General features: G+C 51.0%; 2 protein-coding genes; one reads left to right on the top strand and one right to left on the bottom strand.

Annotated features, from left to right (window-relative positions):
• Positions 1-4,522: 4,522 nt before the first annotated feature.
• On the top strand, positions 4,523-10,141 carry CHC_T00009426001 (Urea amidolyase). XM_005715201.1 is given in 5 exon segments: positions 4,523-4,601; positions 4,700-7,335; positions 7,435-8,437; positions 8,483-10,074; positions 10,075-10,141. 4 exon segments carry the CDS (start codon positions 4,523-4,525, stop codon positions 10,072-10,074), a joined length of 5,310 nt encoding a protein of 1,769 aa, XP_005715258.1. The 3' UTR covers positions 10,075-10,141.
• A 16-nt stretch (positions 10,142-10,157) lies between these two features.
• On the bottom strand, positions 10,158-11,620 carry CHC_T00003952001 (hypothetical protein). XM_005715200.1 is given in 2 exon segments: positions 10,158-10,423; positions 10,424-11,620. The coding sequence occupies 1 exon segment, from the start codon at positions 11,618-11,620 to the stop codon at positions 10,424-10,426; it is 1,197 nt and encodes a 398-aa protein (XP_005715257.1). The 3' UTR covers positions 10,158-10,423.
• Positions 11,621-11,894: the final 274 nt, after the last annotated feature.

The raw sequence follows: 11,894 nt of genomic DNA, 5'->3' as shown, positions 1-11,894 counted from the left end.
GACACGCAGCCTCGTGCTGCGATATGGTGCCCTCGCCAAGCCTCGGGGCACATATTTGCACTCGGCGCGTGTCTGCACTCGTAGCCAGTGGACAACCCCTATGTATGGGTATCGACGGCGGTGGTGAATGTCCGACGGCGACGGGAATATTCTTACATACATTTCGCAACAAAATGCCGAAATATTCGCCTCTTCGTATTGTCACCGCCAGGTTTGCTGTACCGATTACCGATGAAGTCCGAGAATGGACCGCAGCCGCCAATTAATTTCGCTATGTGTATCGTTTCGAAAAAAATGGGAGTTGAAATGCACTGTTTGCAATGAAAATCCAGGATGTGTGACACCGAGTTCCATTAAAATTGTGATGTGTACTGCTATCCCAGAAATTATGGTGTGCTGACAACCGAAAAAGACTAAAATGTAAATTGTGTACAGTGATTCGCTTTCATGTTGAGGATTATGTTGACTCATTGCCATTGCATGAAATATGCGGACCTCCTGCCAATACGATTTAACATATCGACCACTTTTTCTTATATTCTGATGTCATAACAATGAAAGTCCTTAATCTCTCTTCGTATTCTACCAAATGATATGAAGGATGTCATGTGTGCCACCATTTCCCAAATGTCGCTTGTATGTTTATAAAGAATGGCTACGGTGTTTCTCAGTCAAAGAGGTTATTTCACGAAACACATTCGAATAGATGATTACTTGAATCCAGATTGTGCGAGACTTGTGGTTCGTGCAGCAACCTGGACGACGAAAATCGGTTACAGTTGCTCACGTGAATCAAAACTCCGGAACGCAAGTGGCGTCTCCAGAAAATATGGAGTATACTCCTGTACAGAACTCTCAGTCTTGCCTCCCTCCGGCCCCGGCGTACGGTGGGATCGAGTGGGTCTTGATCACAATACTGTAGCTACGGCCTCGAGTGCTGCCGCCTTTCTTTGGCATTTGTAAAGTCACGATTAAAAAGGTACAGTACCTGACCTGAGGGTACTGTACATAACTTCGATCGCAGCTACGATCTTTTGGACAGTACTGTAGGGCATTCGGTCTCCTGATATGGAAGAGAAAGCGGTGTATTCCAGAAGGGTGTGCCGAATCGATGACATTGACATAATTATGCACAATAATGTACTGTACTTGCTTATACTTTGATAGTCTCTTTCATTGACGTACTAGAGTACATCGTACAGTCCTGTAAACTTTACAAGCCAATACGCTATCGCACGATAAAATGTAACAAAGAGTACAATGCACCCTTCATGGAAACTGAACACATGTTCCGACAAAGCTCTTTGGCAAGAGATAAAGCAATGGGTGTGCACGAGTAAATCTGATTGACTGCACCCTTTTTTCATTTCAATCGTGCAGGTGGTACACTATGGCTGACTGTACTGTACCGTACTGCACACGAAACCTTTCCGTGGGTTTTGTTCTGTACCTGTGTGTGCCCCCCAGTTGTACGGCGAGTTGAAAGTGGCAAAGATCGAGGATCTCGCGAGATCTGGGGAAAAAGTGGATGATGTTGTGTTACAAAAACGACAACGAGAAATTCAATGGCTTCTTTTGCCCCTACTGTAATTGAGTTTATTGAGAATTGTATTAAAATCACGGTGCATATCGCGTATGATAAAAAACTTTATTTACAACCAGGGAGAACCCGCCATACAAGTGGGGCAGCAAGACGCATATCAAGAACTTGTTCTCTCTTGAGATCGCACTGTAAATGCTCTTTAAAGTAACCAATGACACCACTTAAAGTGGCGAGATCGTCACGCAAAGTGTGATGTTTCGGTTTGCACGAGCACACAATGCAAAACGATTGGGGCGGATCAACGACCCACATGGCGCGAGCGGACGAGAGGCCTTGCGCGACACATTGCCACCGCCTGCAACGCTTCGCGTCCGCTCTCGCCATGTCGGTGGATGATCCGCCCCAATCGTTTTGCAGGTCCGCTCTCCTCGCGAAACAGAGACGACGCAAGCTCTTCTCAACATGGCCTTCGATCCAGCACATGCTTACACAACCCATAACAAGGCAGATGCCGAAACCCTTCGCCCAGTCAGCAGCCTGTCACAGTGTCCAGCATTAACATTCAAGGCACCTGAGTCTGAGCTGCAGTTCAGATTGATTTAGTGAGGCTGACGTCGACCTCCAGGAACGCCACCAGTCCTCGACTTGTTTTCAAGCATCGGCATCTCGCGAGGAAAAACAGTTGCATGTGTGGGCTTTCGTCCCGTGAAAAAATAAAGCAAATAAATTTAAAAAGTTTATTGATGCCGAGAGAAGCCTGCGTCCGACTTGTGGAACCCTGCGGAACCTTCGGGCAGGTGGAGCGCTGTTCCTGAGAGGGGTTCTGTCGACAATAATGTTCAAATCTACCCCTTTACAAGCCTGCACACTACTAGGTGCTTTGGTATCTCCATTATATACTGCTTTGTCTAACCTAGTAACACTAATAAATAGAAGCAAGCTCCTCCTGCGTACGCTCTAACAATGGGTGTCGCAGAATTTGTTCTCTCGGCTCAAGCATATGCGCAGGACATTTTCACAGTAAGCGCCATCTCGGAGTTTGGACTTCACACGTTGTGCCTGGCAGTGGAGGTCTCCGGAAATAGCAAAATAGTACTTGCGTGAGGACATACAATATCCTGCCATCTGTTGCTTTTCAAGACTTGATCAATTTAATTTAATTAATCGCAGTTGATACAGCTTTGAATATGCCTTTTAAGAACTTCAGGACTAGAGTCTGCAGTGTACTGGAAATCCACATGTAGAGTTGTGAGGACGCCCTTACGCTACACACTGTAGCCTGCCTTACTCACAGTACCTGTGCCCTGCCTCATACCATATCTCATTTCAATAAGGTAGGTTTTCATTATTAATGAAGCAAATTGTACTGGTCAGCCGGCCATTCGTGGCGCCTCAGCTTCGATGTGTGATTCTTATTTTTCATATTCTTTTACCATTCAAATTTATTTACCGGCCGCTGGCCGCTGTCTGGCGAAGGTTTTCTAACATGCTTGGAGGATATGACTCTATCGTTCCTGGTGATGTCTCGTGCAGAACAGTGTTTAATTCAGGCACAGCGCTGTTGGATTCACTTCGTAGCATAGTTGAAGAAGAAACTATTTTCAGACGAAGGAGTTGTTCCGTGATCTACATGTTGGCATCGTCACGAAGGAAGGAACAGTGATCTTTAGATGGCAGTGTATCGTGACGAGGCAGTTTGGAATGGGGGTTTGAATTGAATGGAATCCTTTTGACAATGCTATAGACGGTGCCTTCGTACGATATTTTGTGCGACACTTTATACAATTCCGCAGCGTTCAATGAGTCTTCCCGAAAACGCTGAAAAAAGTATGGTGAGCCTAGGGCTTGACGGCACTGGAAGGCAGACAGGCATTGAATCCGTACAAGAAACGTCTTTTTGCTGTTTGGACGGAGAGCGGGTGCCCTTCTTTTTGTCTGCGTGGGGCCTTGACGATCGCGAGGCAGGATAGCGTACTGCGAGCTCGCAACCTGATGCCGCAGGATGTTCAGGCTGAGCCAATGAGGGTGTGGTATTGGTGAAGGATAGCGGCAGACTTCCGGAACTGGAGGGGCATATTGATCGAAAATATATGCGTAAAGTATTGTACTCATAAATGTAGGCAGTAGATGAATGCTGCGCGAGGAACGGTCGATGGTGAAGCGGCAGGTGTTGGTATGTGGGAGGATGTTATATTTATTGGCATGTTTCTGCACAATGCACATTCCGGTGCTCAGGTGCGGCGACCTGGTTGGGGAGTCGAGGAAAAGTATATACCGTCCGTCTAGTTAGTTGCCAGTCGCGAGAGGGGAACGCCCGGAATTTTTTTTTTCTGATGTAGATGTGTATGTGCGTAGCAACGTGTGTGGTCCATTGGAGGCCAGCACAGAGAGGGAATTTTTCGGTGAACTAAACCTTACTCATGCGCAATGCAGAGCATACGACGCGGGGCTGCAATCCCCCACAATGTTGGGGAGCGAGAGGCGTGCGTCAAGTCGGTACTTGACCCGAGAGAGGTAATGCCCATCGTGCATGTTGTCCATCTCAAGGCAGGCCAAGCAATGCGACAAGATTCCTTACAGAACACCCTGAGTCACCATCCGTCACATGCATTGTTACACCGCCATGGGCCAATGAAAAGGCGCCCCTCGACCAAGTCGTAACGCCATCGGGCCCAGACAAATTATCCACTTGCGCAGCCCTCCCACTCGATGCATTCCCCTTCTCCTACCCCTCTCAACCCACTTTCATCACTGCTACGTTTCCTCCTACATCGTGAAAGGTGCCTGGACATTGTCACGGACCAACACTTTGGACCCTGTGGAAGTCTGCAAGCCCTCCCTCGAGCCCCGACCCCGCCCCCCCCAAATAACATACATATACACCCTAAACCCCCTCTGCCGCCTTCTCCCGCCGTCGCCTTGCTTGCACGACTTGCTTGCACAACTTGTTTGCAACCCGTCGCTCACAACCCCACAAAAATGCCCTGTCCAACATTCTCTCACCATCTCGCATTCAGATTCAGAACAACATGCATCTCGCAACCTCAACCCCTTTCTTGTACAGTATTTCACTACTCTTAACGGTTTCTGTCTATGCTCACGCTACCAACAGAAACTCACATTGAATGTAAAACACGGGCCCACCTCCTCCTTCAGCACATAGGCCCTCCCCCTCTACATACACTATAGCCTGTCTGTCCTACATATATCCCCATCTTGCATGCCCGTCTCGTACCCAAAGCCTGACGTACCATTCCGCACCAGCCATGCCGCGTGGCACAGCACCCTCGCATTTCGTCACACGTACCGATCCCCGAGTAGCTTCCCCGACTTCTACTCAGACAAAGTCCCTCCCCTCCCTCCCATTTTCAACCGTACTCATCGCTAATCGTGGAGAGGTCGCCATTCGTCTTATCAAAGCTTGCCACCTCCTCAATCTTCGAGCTGCAGCCGTCTTCGTTGCCGACGATGCCGCGTCACCGCATCTACTCGGAGCTGACTCCACTCACTCCCTTGGTAATGATCCTTCTGCCTACATTTCCGTCCCAGCTCTTCTCGCAGCAGCCAAAGCCGCATCCGCAGATGCTGTCTTACCGGGCTACGGTTTCATCTCTGAAGACCCAGAAGCTGCTGCCGCTTTTGAGAGAAGTGGTATCAAATGGGTCGGTCCACGACCTGAAACGCTTCAGCTCTTCGGCTTGAAGCATGCCGCTCGCCAGGCTTCCATCGAAGCAAATGTGCCAACTGTCCCCGGGAGTCCAGTTTTGACAGATATCGAGCATGCCGTTGAACAATCAACATTGGTGGGCTTTCCAGCTCTGCTCAAAGCGTCTGCGGGAGGTGGTGGTATGGGACAGGCCATTGTTCGTAGTGTTGATGGCCTGCGGAGAGCATACGATTCGGTAGTGGCCCAGGCGAAATCTCTTTTTGGGAACAGCGACGTCTACTTAGAGCGATACGTTGAACGGGCGAGACATATCGAAGTGCAGGTATTTGGTGATGGCAACGGTACTTGCATCGCAATTGGCGATAGAGATTGCTCTGTTCAGAGAAGACGACAAAAAGTCATTGAAGAAGGAAATGCACCCAACATGGGAGGGGAACTGCGAAACACTCTCCGGAGAGCAGCAGAAAGGCTTTGTGGAAAGCACAACTATCTCTCCGCTGGAACTGTCGAATTTATCTTGGATGTATCTACAAATGAATGGTTTTTCCTGGAGGTCAACACTCGATTGCAAGTTGAACATGGGGTCACCGAGCTCGTAAGCGGTATAGATATCGTCCAATGGATGCTGTCTCAAGCTGGCGGTATCGATGTTCTAGAGGGAGGTGCTGTCAAATTCAGAGAGTCCGGTGTTGCTATTGAGGCACGTATCTATGCGGAAAACCCTGCCAAAGATTACGTTCCTTGTCCAGGCACACTCTCTGCCATGGAATGGCCAGAGGAAAAGAATGGCGAATCCAATGGTTGCAAAGTGCGAGTGGACGGTTGGGCGCAAGTAGGGACCGTGGTACCTGGACACTATGACCCTCTCTTAGGTAAGGTATTGGCATGGGGTCGGACGCGACCGCTTGCTATTGTTGAGCTTAAAAAGGCTCTGAAGAAGACGATTGTGAGAGGAGTACCCAGCAACGTTGAGCTGCTTTTGCAGACGACTGATCATCCTAATTTCTTGCGAGGCAAGTACACCACTGGACTGCTTAACACGTTTACTCCGAAGACCAATTCAATAGAAGTAGTTGCACCTGGTCTCCAATCCTCACTTCAAGATTACCCGGGTCGGGTAGGGTATTGGAACATTGGAGTAAGTCCGTCAGGGCCGATGGATGCGTATGCGATGGGGATGGCCAATGCGCTTGTCGGAAATGGCCCAGATGCTTGCGCTCTCGAGATGACGATGAGGGGACCAAGTCTCGTGTTTCATACAACGGCGGTTGTTGCCTTGGCAGGCGGACACTTTGGGGCCGAACTGGACGACGGTAAGCCGGTGCAGTTTTGGACGCCATTTATTGTGAAGAAGGGTTCTGTGCTTTACTGCGGGAGCGCAGTTGCGCGCCGTGGAGAGGAGGAAGACTGGGACGGTGAAACACGCCCATTGGGCGGTAAGATCGCGTATATCGCTGTCAGGGGCGGCTTTGCGGTGCCAGAATATCTCGGCAGTAAGTCGACTTTTCCCACTGGAGGGTTTGGTGGTTTGACGGGTTCGTTTCTTCAGACAGGAGATTTCCTTCCCATCGCCGATTCCTCGCTCGGCTCCCTTGATGAAGCCGAAAAAAATGGCCTTTGCTTCCGCTGGCCCATAGACTACCCTCTGCCTCAGGCATTCATTCCTTCATATGACCAAGAGCAGTGGGTCGTCGCAGCATTGAATGGGCCTCATGCTTCACCGGATTTCCTTCAGGATCAAACCCTTCAAGACATTTGGACCAGCTCGTACACTGTGCATCATGCTACCAACAGGCTAGGTGCCCGACTAATCGGACCTGCCCCGAAATGGACTAGGCCTGACGGTGGTTCTGCTGGATTGCATCCCTCCAACTTGCATGACTACACTTACGCTCCGGGGGCTGTCAACTTCAGTGGCAATACCCCAATTGTGCTCATGCTTGACGGGCCTTCACTCGGTGGTTTCGTTTGCCCCATCACCGTGGCGACAGCAGATCTTTGGAAGGTCGCACAGGCAACACCAGGAGAGAAGATAAGATTCCAGCAGGTCGACTACAATGATGCCAGCACGGCTTTTTCGGAGACTGCGGCAGCATGGGAAGCTGTCCGTTCAAACGATCTCGAAGTGCTCTATGCTATCGCTGACCGATGGAATCCATGGTGGATCACCAATACCTCTCCAAAACAAGTCCCAGCCGTGCTTGCAGTGCTTGACCCAGCAAAGGGTGATCATGCTGAAATCAAAGTTTCTTATCGTATGTCCGGAGACGAACACGTCTTGATTGAGTATGGTGACATCGATTTAGACCTTGCTTATAGACTCCGCGTTCACATGTTGATGGAAGAGCTTAAGTCGAGATCTTTCATCCGAGAAATGTGCCCAGGCGTTCGCTCCTTGCTTGTGCGATACGACCGCAGGAAGATACATGTTCACGAGCTTGTTTCAATCTTCAACGAACTTGAGAAGGGTGTTCTAGGTTCTATTGAAGATGCTTCCGTCCCATCGCGAGTTATAAATTTGCCTCTTGCATTCAACGATAGATGGACCCTCGAGGCACAGGAGAAATACATGCACTCGGTACGCCCTGGAGCCCCGTATATGCCGTCCAACGTCGAGTTTGTTCGCCGCATCAATGGACTAAAGTCTGTTAATGATGTCAAGAGTATCATGACGACAGCCGAATACATGGTCCTTGGGCTGGGAGATGTGTACCTGGGCGCACCTTGTGCAGTTCCCGTCGATCCTCGTCATCGAATGGTGACGTCTAAATATAATCCGGCACGGACATACACACCAGAAGGTGCTGTCGGGATTGGGGGAGCCTACATGTGTATATATGGAATGGACTCCCCCGGCGGATACCAGCTCACTGGGCGCACATTGCCAATCTGGGATAATTATGGATCCGTTCCTGAAGAAAACAGAGGAGCTCCAAAAAGCATCCCCTGGTTATTGAGGTTCTTTGATCGTGTGAAATTCTTTCCAGTGGCAGACGATGAGTTGGAGAAACTCCGAACCATGTACAGGAAGGGAGAATACAAGATAGATATTCGCCATGAAACCTTCTCTTACAAGTCGCATCTCCTGTTTTGTGAAGCAAACAAGGAAAGTATCGCAGACTTTGAAAATAAGAGAATGTCCGCGTACGATGAGGAGCGCCGACATTGGGAAGCTACAGGTGAAGGTGAAAGCAATGCAGCCGCCGAGCATGCCACAAACAAGAAGGGTACTTCTGGCAAAACCAATGGCAGCTCTCTCTCTTCGAAGAGAGGAAAGAGACCTCCGTTTTCCATTCCGGTACTCGCTAGTATGGCAGCTACAGTTTGGGCTGTCCATGTCAAGGACGGAGACGAAGTGAAGGAGGGACAACATCTTTTCTCGTTGGAGAGCATGAAGGTTGAGATCGCTCTACAGGCGCCAGTGTCTGGAACAGTGCAGTGGTTGTCTGTATCAAAAGGTGATTCCGTCTCCCCTGACCATGAGCTTTGCATTGTGGTCTCCAATTCGGATGCTGCTATGGGAGATTCTCGAATCGATCACTTAAGGGGGTTATACAAACTTGGCATTGCAACTCCTAGTCAAGTCATCACACAGGCCTTGCAGGAAGCACGAGCCTCACAGGGGGTCTTTTCTGTAATAAGTTCGTTATCTGCTTGCGATTCAGCCATATCAGAGTTCGAAAAGGATAAGCCCCAAAAGCATACACCTCTCCACGGGGTCCCATTTGTTGTTGCTGACGATATTGATGTTGCGGGAATGGAAACGCATGCCTTGTGCCCTCATATCAGATACAAAGCAGTCAGGTCCGCGCCTATTGTTGATGCCCTGCGTGCAGCCGGGGCAATTTTGGTCGGAAAGACAAACACGGATCAATTGAACATGGGAAACACGGGCTTGGAGATTCCCGGCGTGGTTTTGCAGAATCCCGTCTGCGAGGGACTAGTCACTGGTGGGAATGGTCCAGCAGCAGTGGCTGTAAAGAAGCAAATTGCTTCGTTTGCCATCGCAATCGACCGTAATGGAACATCCACTTTGGCTCCTGCTCTCTGCGGAGTTATGGGTCTTAAAACAACTGAAGGTTTATTGCCATTGTCGGAATCCGAGATTTCCTGTGAAGCAACGGATTGCATTGGCATTTATGCTAACAATGCTCTTGATATTCGGCGTGTTCTCGAAGTTTGTATTTCAGCTAGAGACACGGCCCAGACGGCAGTGCGCCCGGTTCCGTCCTCATCGCGAGAGCTATCGAGATCTCGCTTCTGTGGTACACGGCTCGCCATCTGTGAGACATCCGCTATGCAAGCATATGTCGATGATGAGCACTTCACGCCAGCATACGAGAAAGCTGTCGAAATAATCAGACGACTTGGATACGTTACAAAGGATTTGGACTTGTCTGTGTTCTCAAACGTAGCTTCTTTGCTAGAGGAAGCTCCAATACATTACACACGTCTTAACGGTCTGGCGGAGACTGTGCGAAGGTCGCCACAATCAGTTTTACCATCCGTTTCTGATCGAGTGCTCGCGATTGACGAGATATCCGCTTCCGCTCTCGGGGCTGCCCTGGCGAAGTTGGAAAAATACAAGCGCACGGCAGATGCAGGGATATGGAGCGCAGTGGATGCAGCTGTGCTTCCCGTTGCGACGGGGAGCTACACGGTTGAGGAAGCCTCACGAGATATCAAGACAGCCAACAGCAAGTTGTCCAAATTCTCTCGGCTGTTTACAGCGATGGATTTGTGCGCAGTGACGTTGCATCTAGCTCCATCGGATTCTTCGCAAATTCCACATGGGATCTGCGTGATTGCACCAGCTTTTCGTGAAAGCTTGCTACTCGAAGTAGCGAGCAAATGGCAGTCTTAGCTGTAGCACTGCATCATGTACTACCAAACTTCTTTTTTCATCTGTAAAAACTTTGACTACTCTGTAATTCTTGGAGAATGGGAGGCGGTGTGCTCAAAGCGACAGTTTACGAGGTGGGAATAGAAGCACAAAGGCGAGCTAGCCCCCTGAGGATTGAGGCCAAATTGAAAATTAGTGGTTCGTGCTGCCAACTGGACGCGTGCGTAGTGACCCTTTTCTCCCTCCACATCAAAAAAAGCGAACATCAGGGTCAGACTAGACAAAACAAGTGTAGGTTTCGTGAAATAGTAGCATCGGTCGTCGGGCATAATTGACACTCTGGCATGATGAAGTTTGTAGGTTACCCGGACTAGCTTTCGTAAGGCGGACTGTCTCTACTGTTTCGTCGGTCCCGTTGCAGCTCCTCGGCGCGATTCCAGTACTCGGTTTCCTCTTCGCCGGCCACGACCGAAGACTGCACAACTGTTCCGCAGATCGTTTCGGCATCCGGTCCCGAGAGGGCATCCACCACCCGACTAGACTCCTCGGCCGTGCTAAAACGGACATAGCATGAATTAGAGCCCCGTTCATGGTTGAGGTAGACGAGCTTCCCTAGGCGGCTGAGATCCTGCTTGAGGTCACGCCAGGTCATTTCCTCATGCAGGCCGTCAATCTTGACAATAACACCCGGCGGACGCCTGTCGATAGGTTCAAAGGAGGAACTTGTGGAGTCACGCGTGCGAGTAGCGTTGCGCGAGGCGCGATGCTCGGCAGCCATCTTCCAGTAGTTCTTGACTTCTTCTTCATCCTCCAAGATCCTTACCTTTGCAGTAGAATCTTCAATGACAAGGCCCGTCTCCGTCAATTCGGCGAGCAGGGCGCGAGTGGCGCCATTATCATTGCACGTTACGTGGCATTCGTCCGCCTTTGGCACGTACATTAAATACCTCATGGTCCCGTCTCCTATCCGCTCCGTGAACACAGTGGTCAGGGTCTTATACAAGCGCTTCCAGTCGAGATCTGGCGAGAGCTCCGTAAAGTGACAGATGAGCATATTCGGTCTGACGGAAAAGTCGGGCGATGAGGGGTTGAACCCTCCCTGGTTCTGGCCTCTCTTCTTCATGAGGATCCCCTCCAGCGCCGGGGGCCTACGGGAGGTAAACTTCAAAAACGCGGCGTCGGCAGACTCCTGATCCGGGAAGCAAACTAGGGCCCTGGGCCCGTCCGGAAAGTTTGTACTGCGATAGATACGGGCATACGAGACGTGCCCTAGCGGCTTGAACAGCTCCAACAAGGAATCGACGGTGCTATCCTGAGGAATGCGGCGCAGAATGAAGCTGCGCGCGACCTCGCGGTCGTCATCGTTCCTAAAATCCGGGAGATCCGGGCTGCGGCGTACGCGGGTCTGTCCGGCGTCATCGCCGAAGGACGCGGCGCCGGGCGAGCTGACCTCGAGCTCGTCGGAGGACTTGCACGCGAGGATGATGTCTGCCAGGCTTGCGTTGAGGTTCTTGATGCGGTTGAACAGGAGGAAGACGGAGGGGTCGAGCCATCCGTCCTGGTCCATCTGCCTGCGGAGGTACCAGTCGCGGCGGAGGTTGCTGGCCGAGAACCAGAACTCCATCTGGGTGCGCACGGAGGCGACGCGCAACTCGTCCGCGGGCGACAGGGCGGCCGTGACGTCGGGCGACGGCGCGGCCGGCGCGGACGCGCCCATGCTCGGCGTCGGCGGCGGCACCTCCGACGGCGTGAGCGTCGCGCGCGCGGTCGAAGTCGGACGGACGTACGCGCGCTGCGACAGCGACGGGCGCTGCGCGCAGCTCGACGACGGCGAGGCGCGC

Source organism: Chondrus crispus, genomic scaffold (genome assembly GCF_000350225.1).
Source record: "Chondrus crispus Stackhouse genomic scaffold, scaffold_207, whole genome shotgun sequence".
Taxonomy (NCBI): Eukaryota; Rhodophyta; class Florideophyceae; order Gigartinales; family Gigartinaceae; genus Chondrus; species Chondrus crispus.
Note: the sequence above shows the minus strand (reverse complement) of the source record. Positions and strands in the feature narration are given on the sequence as shown.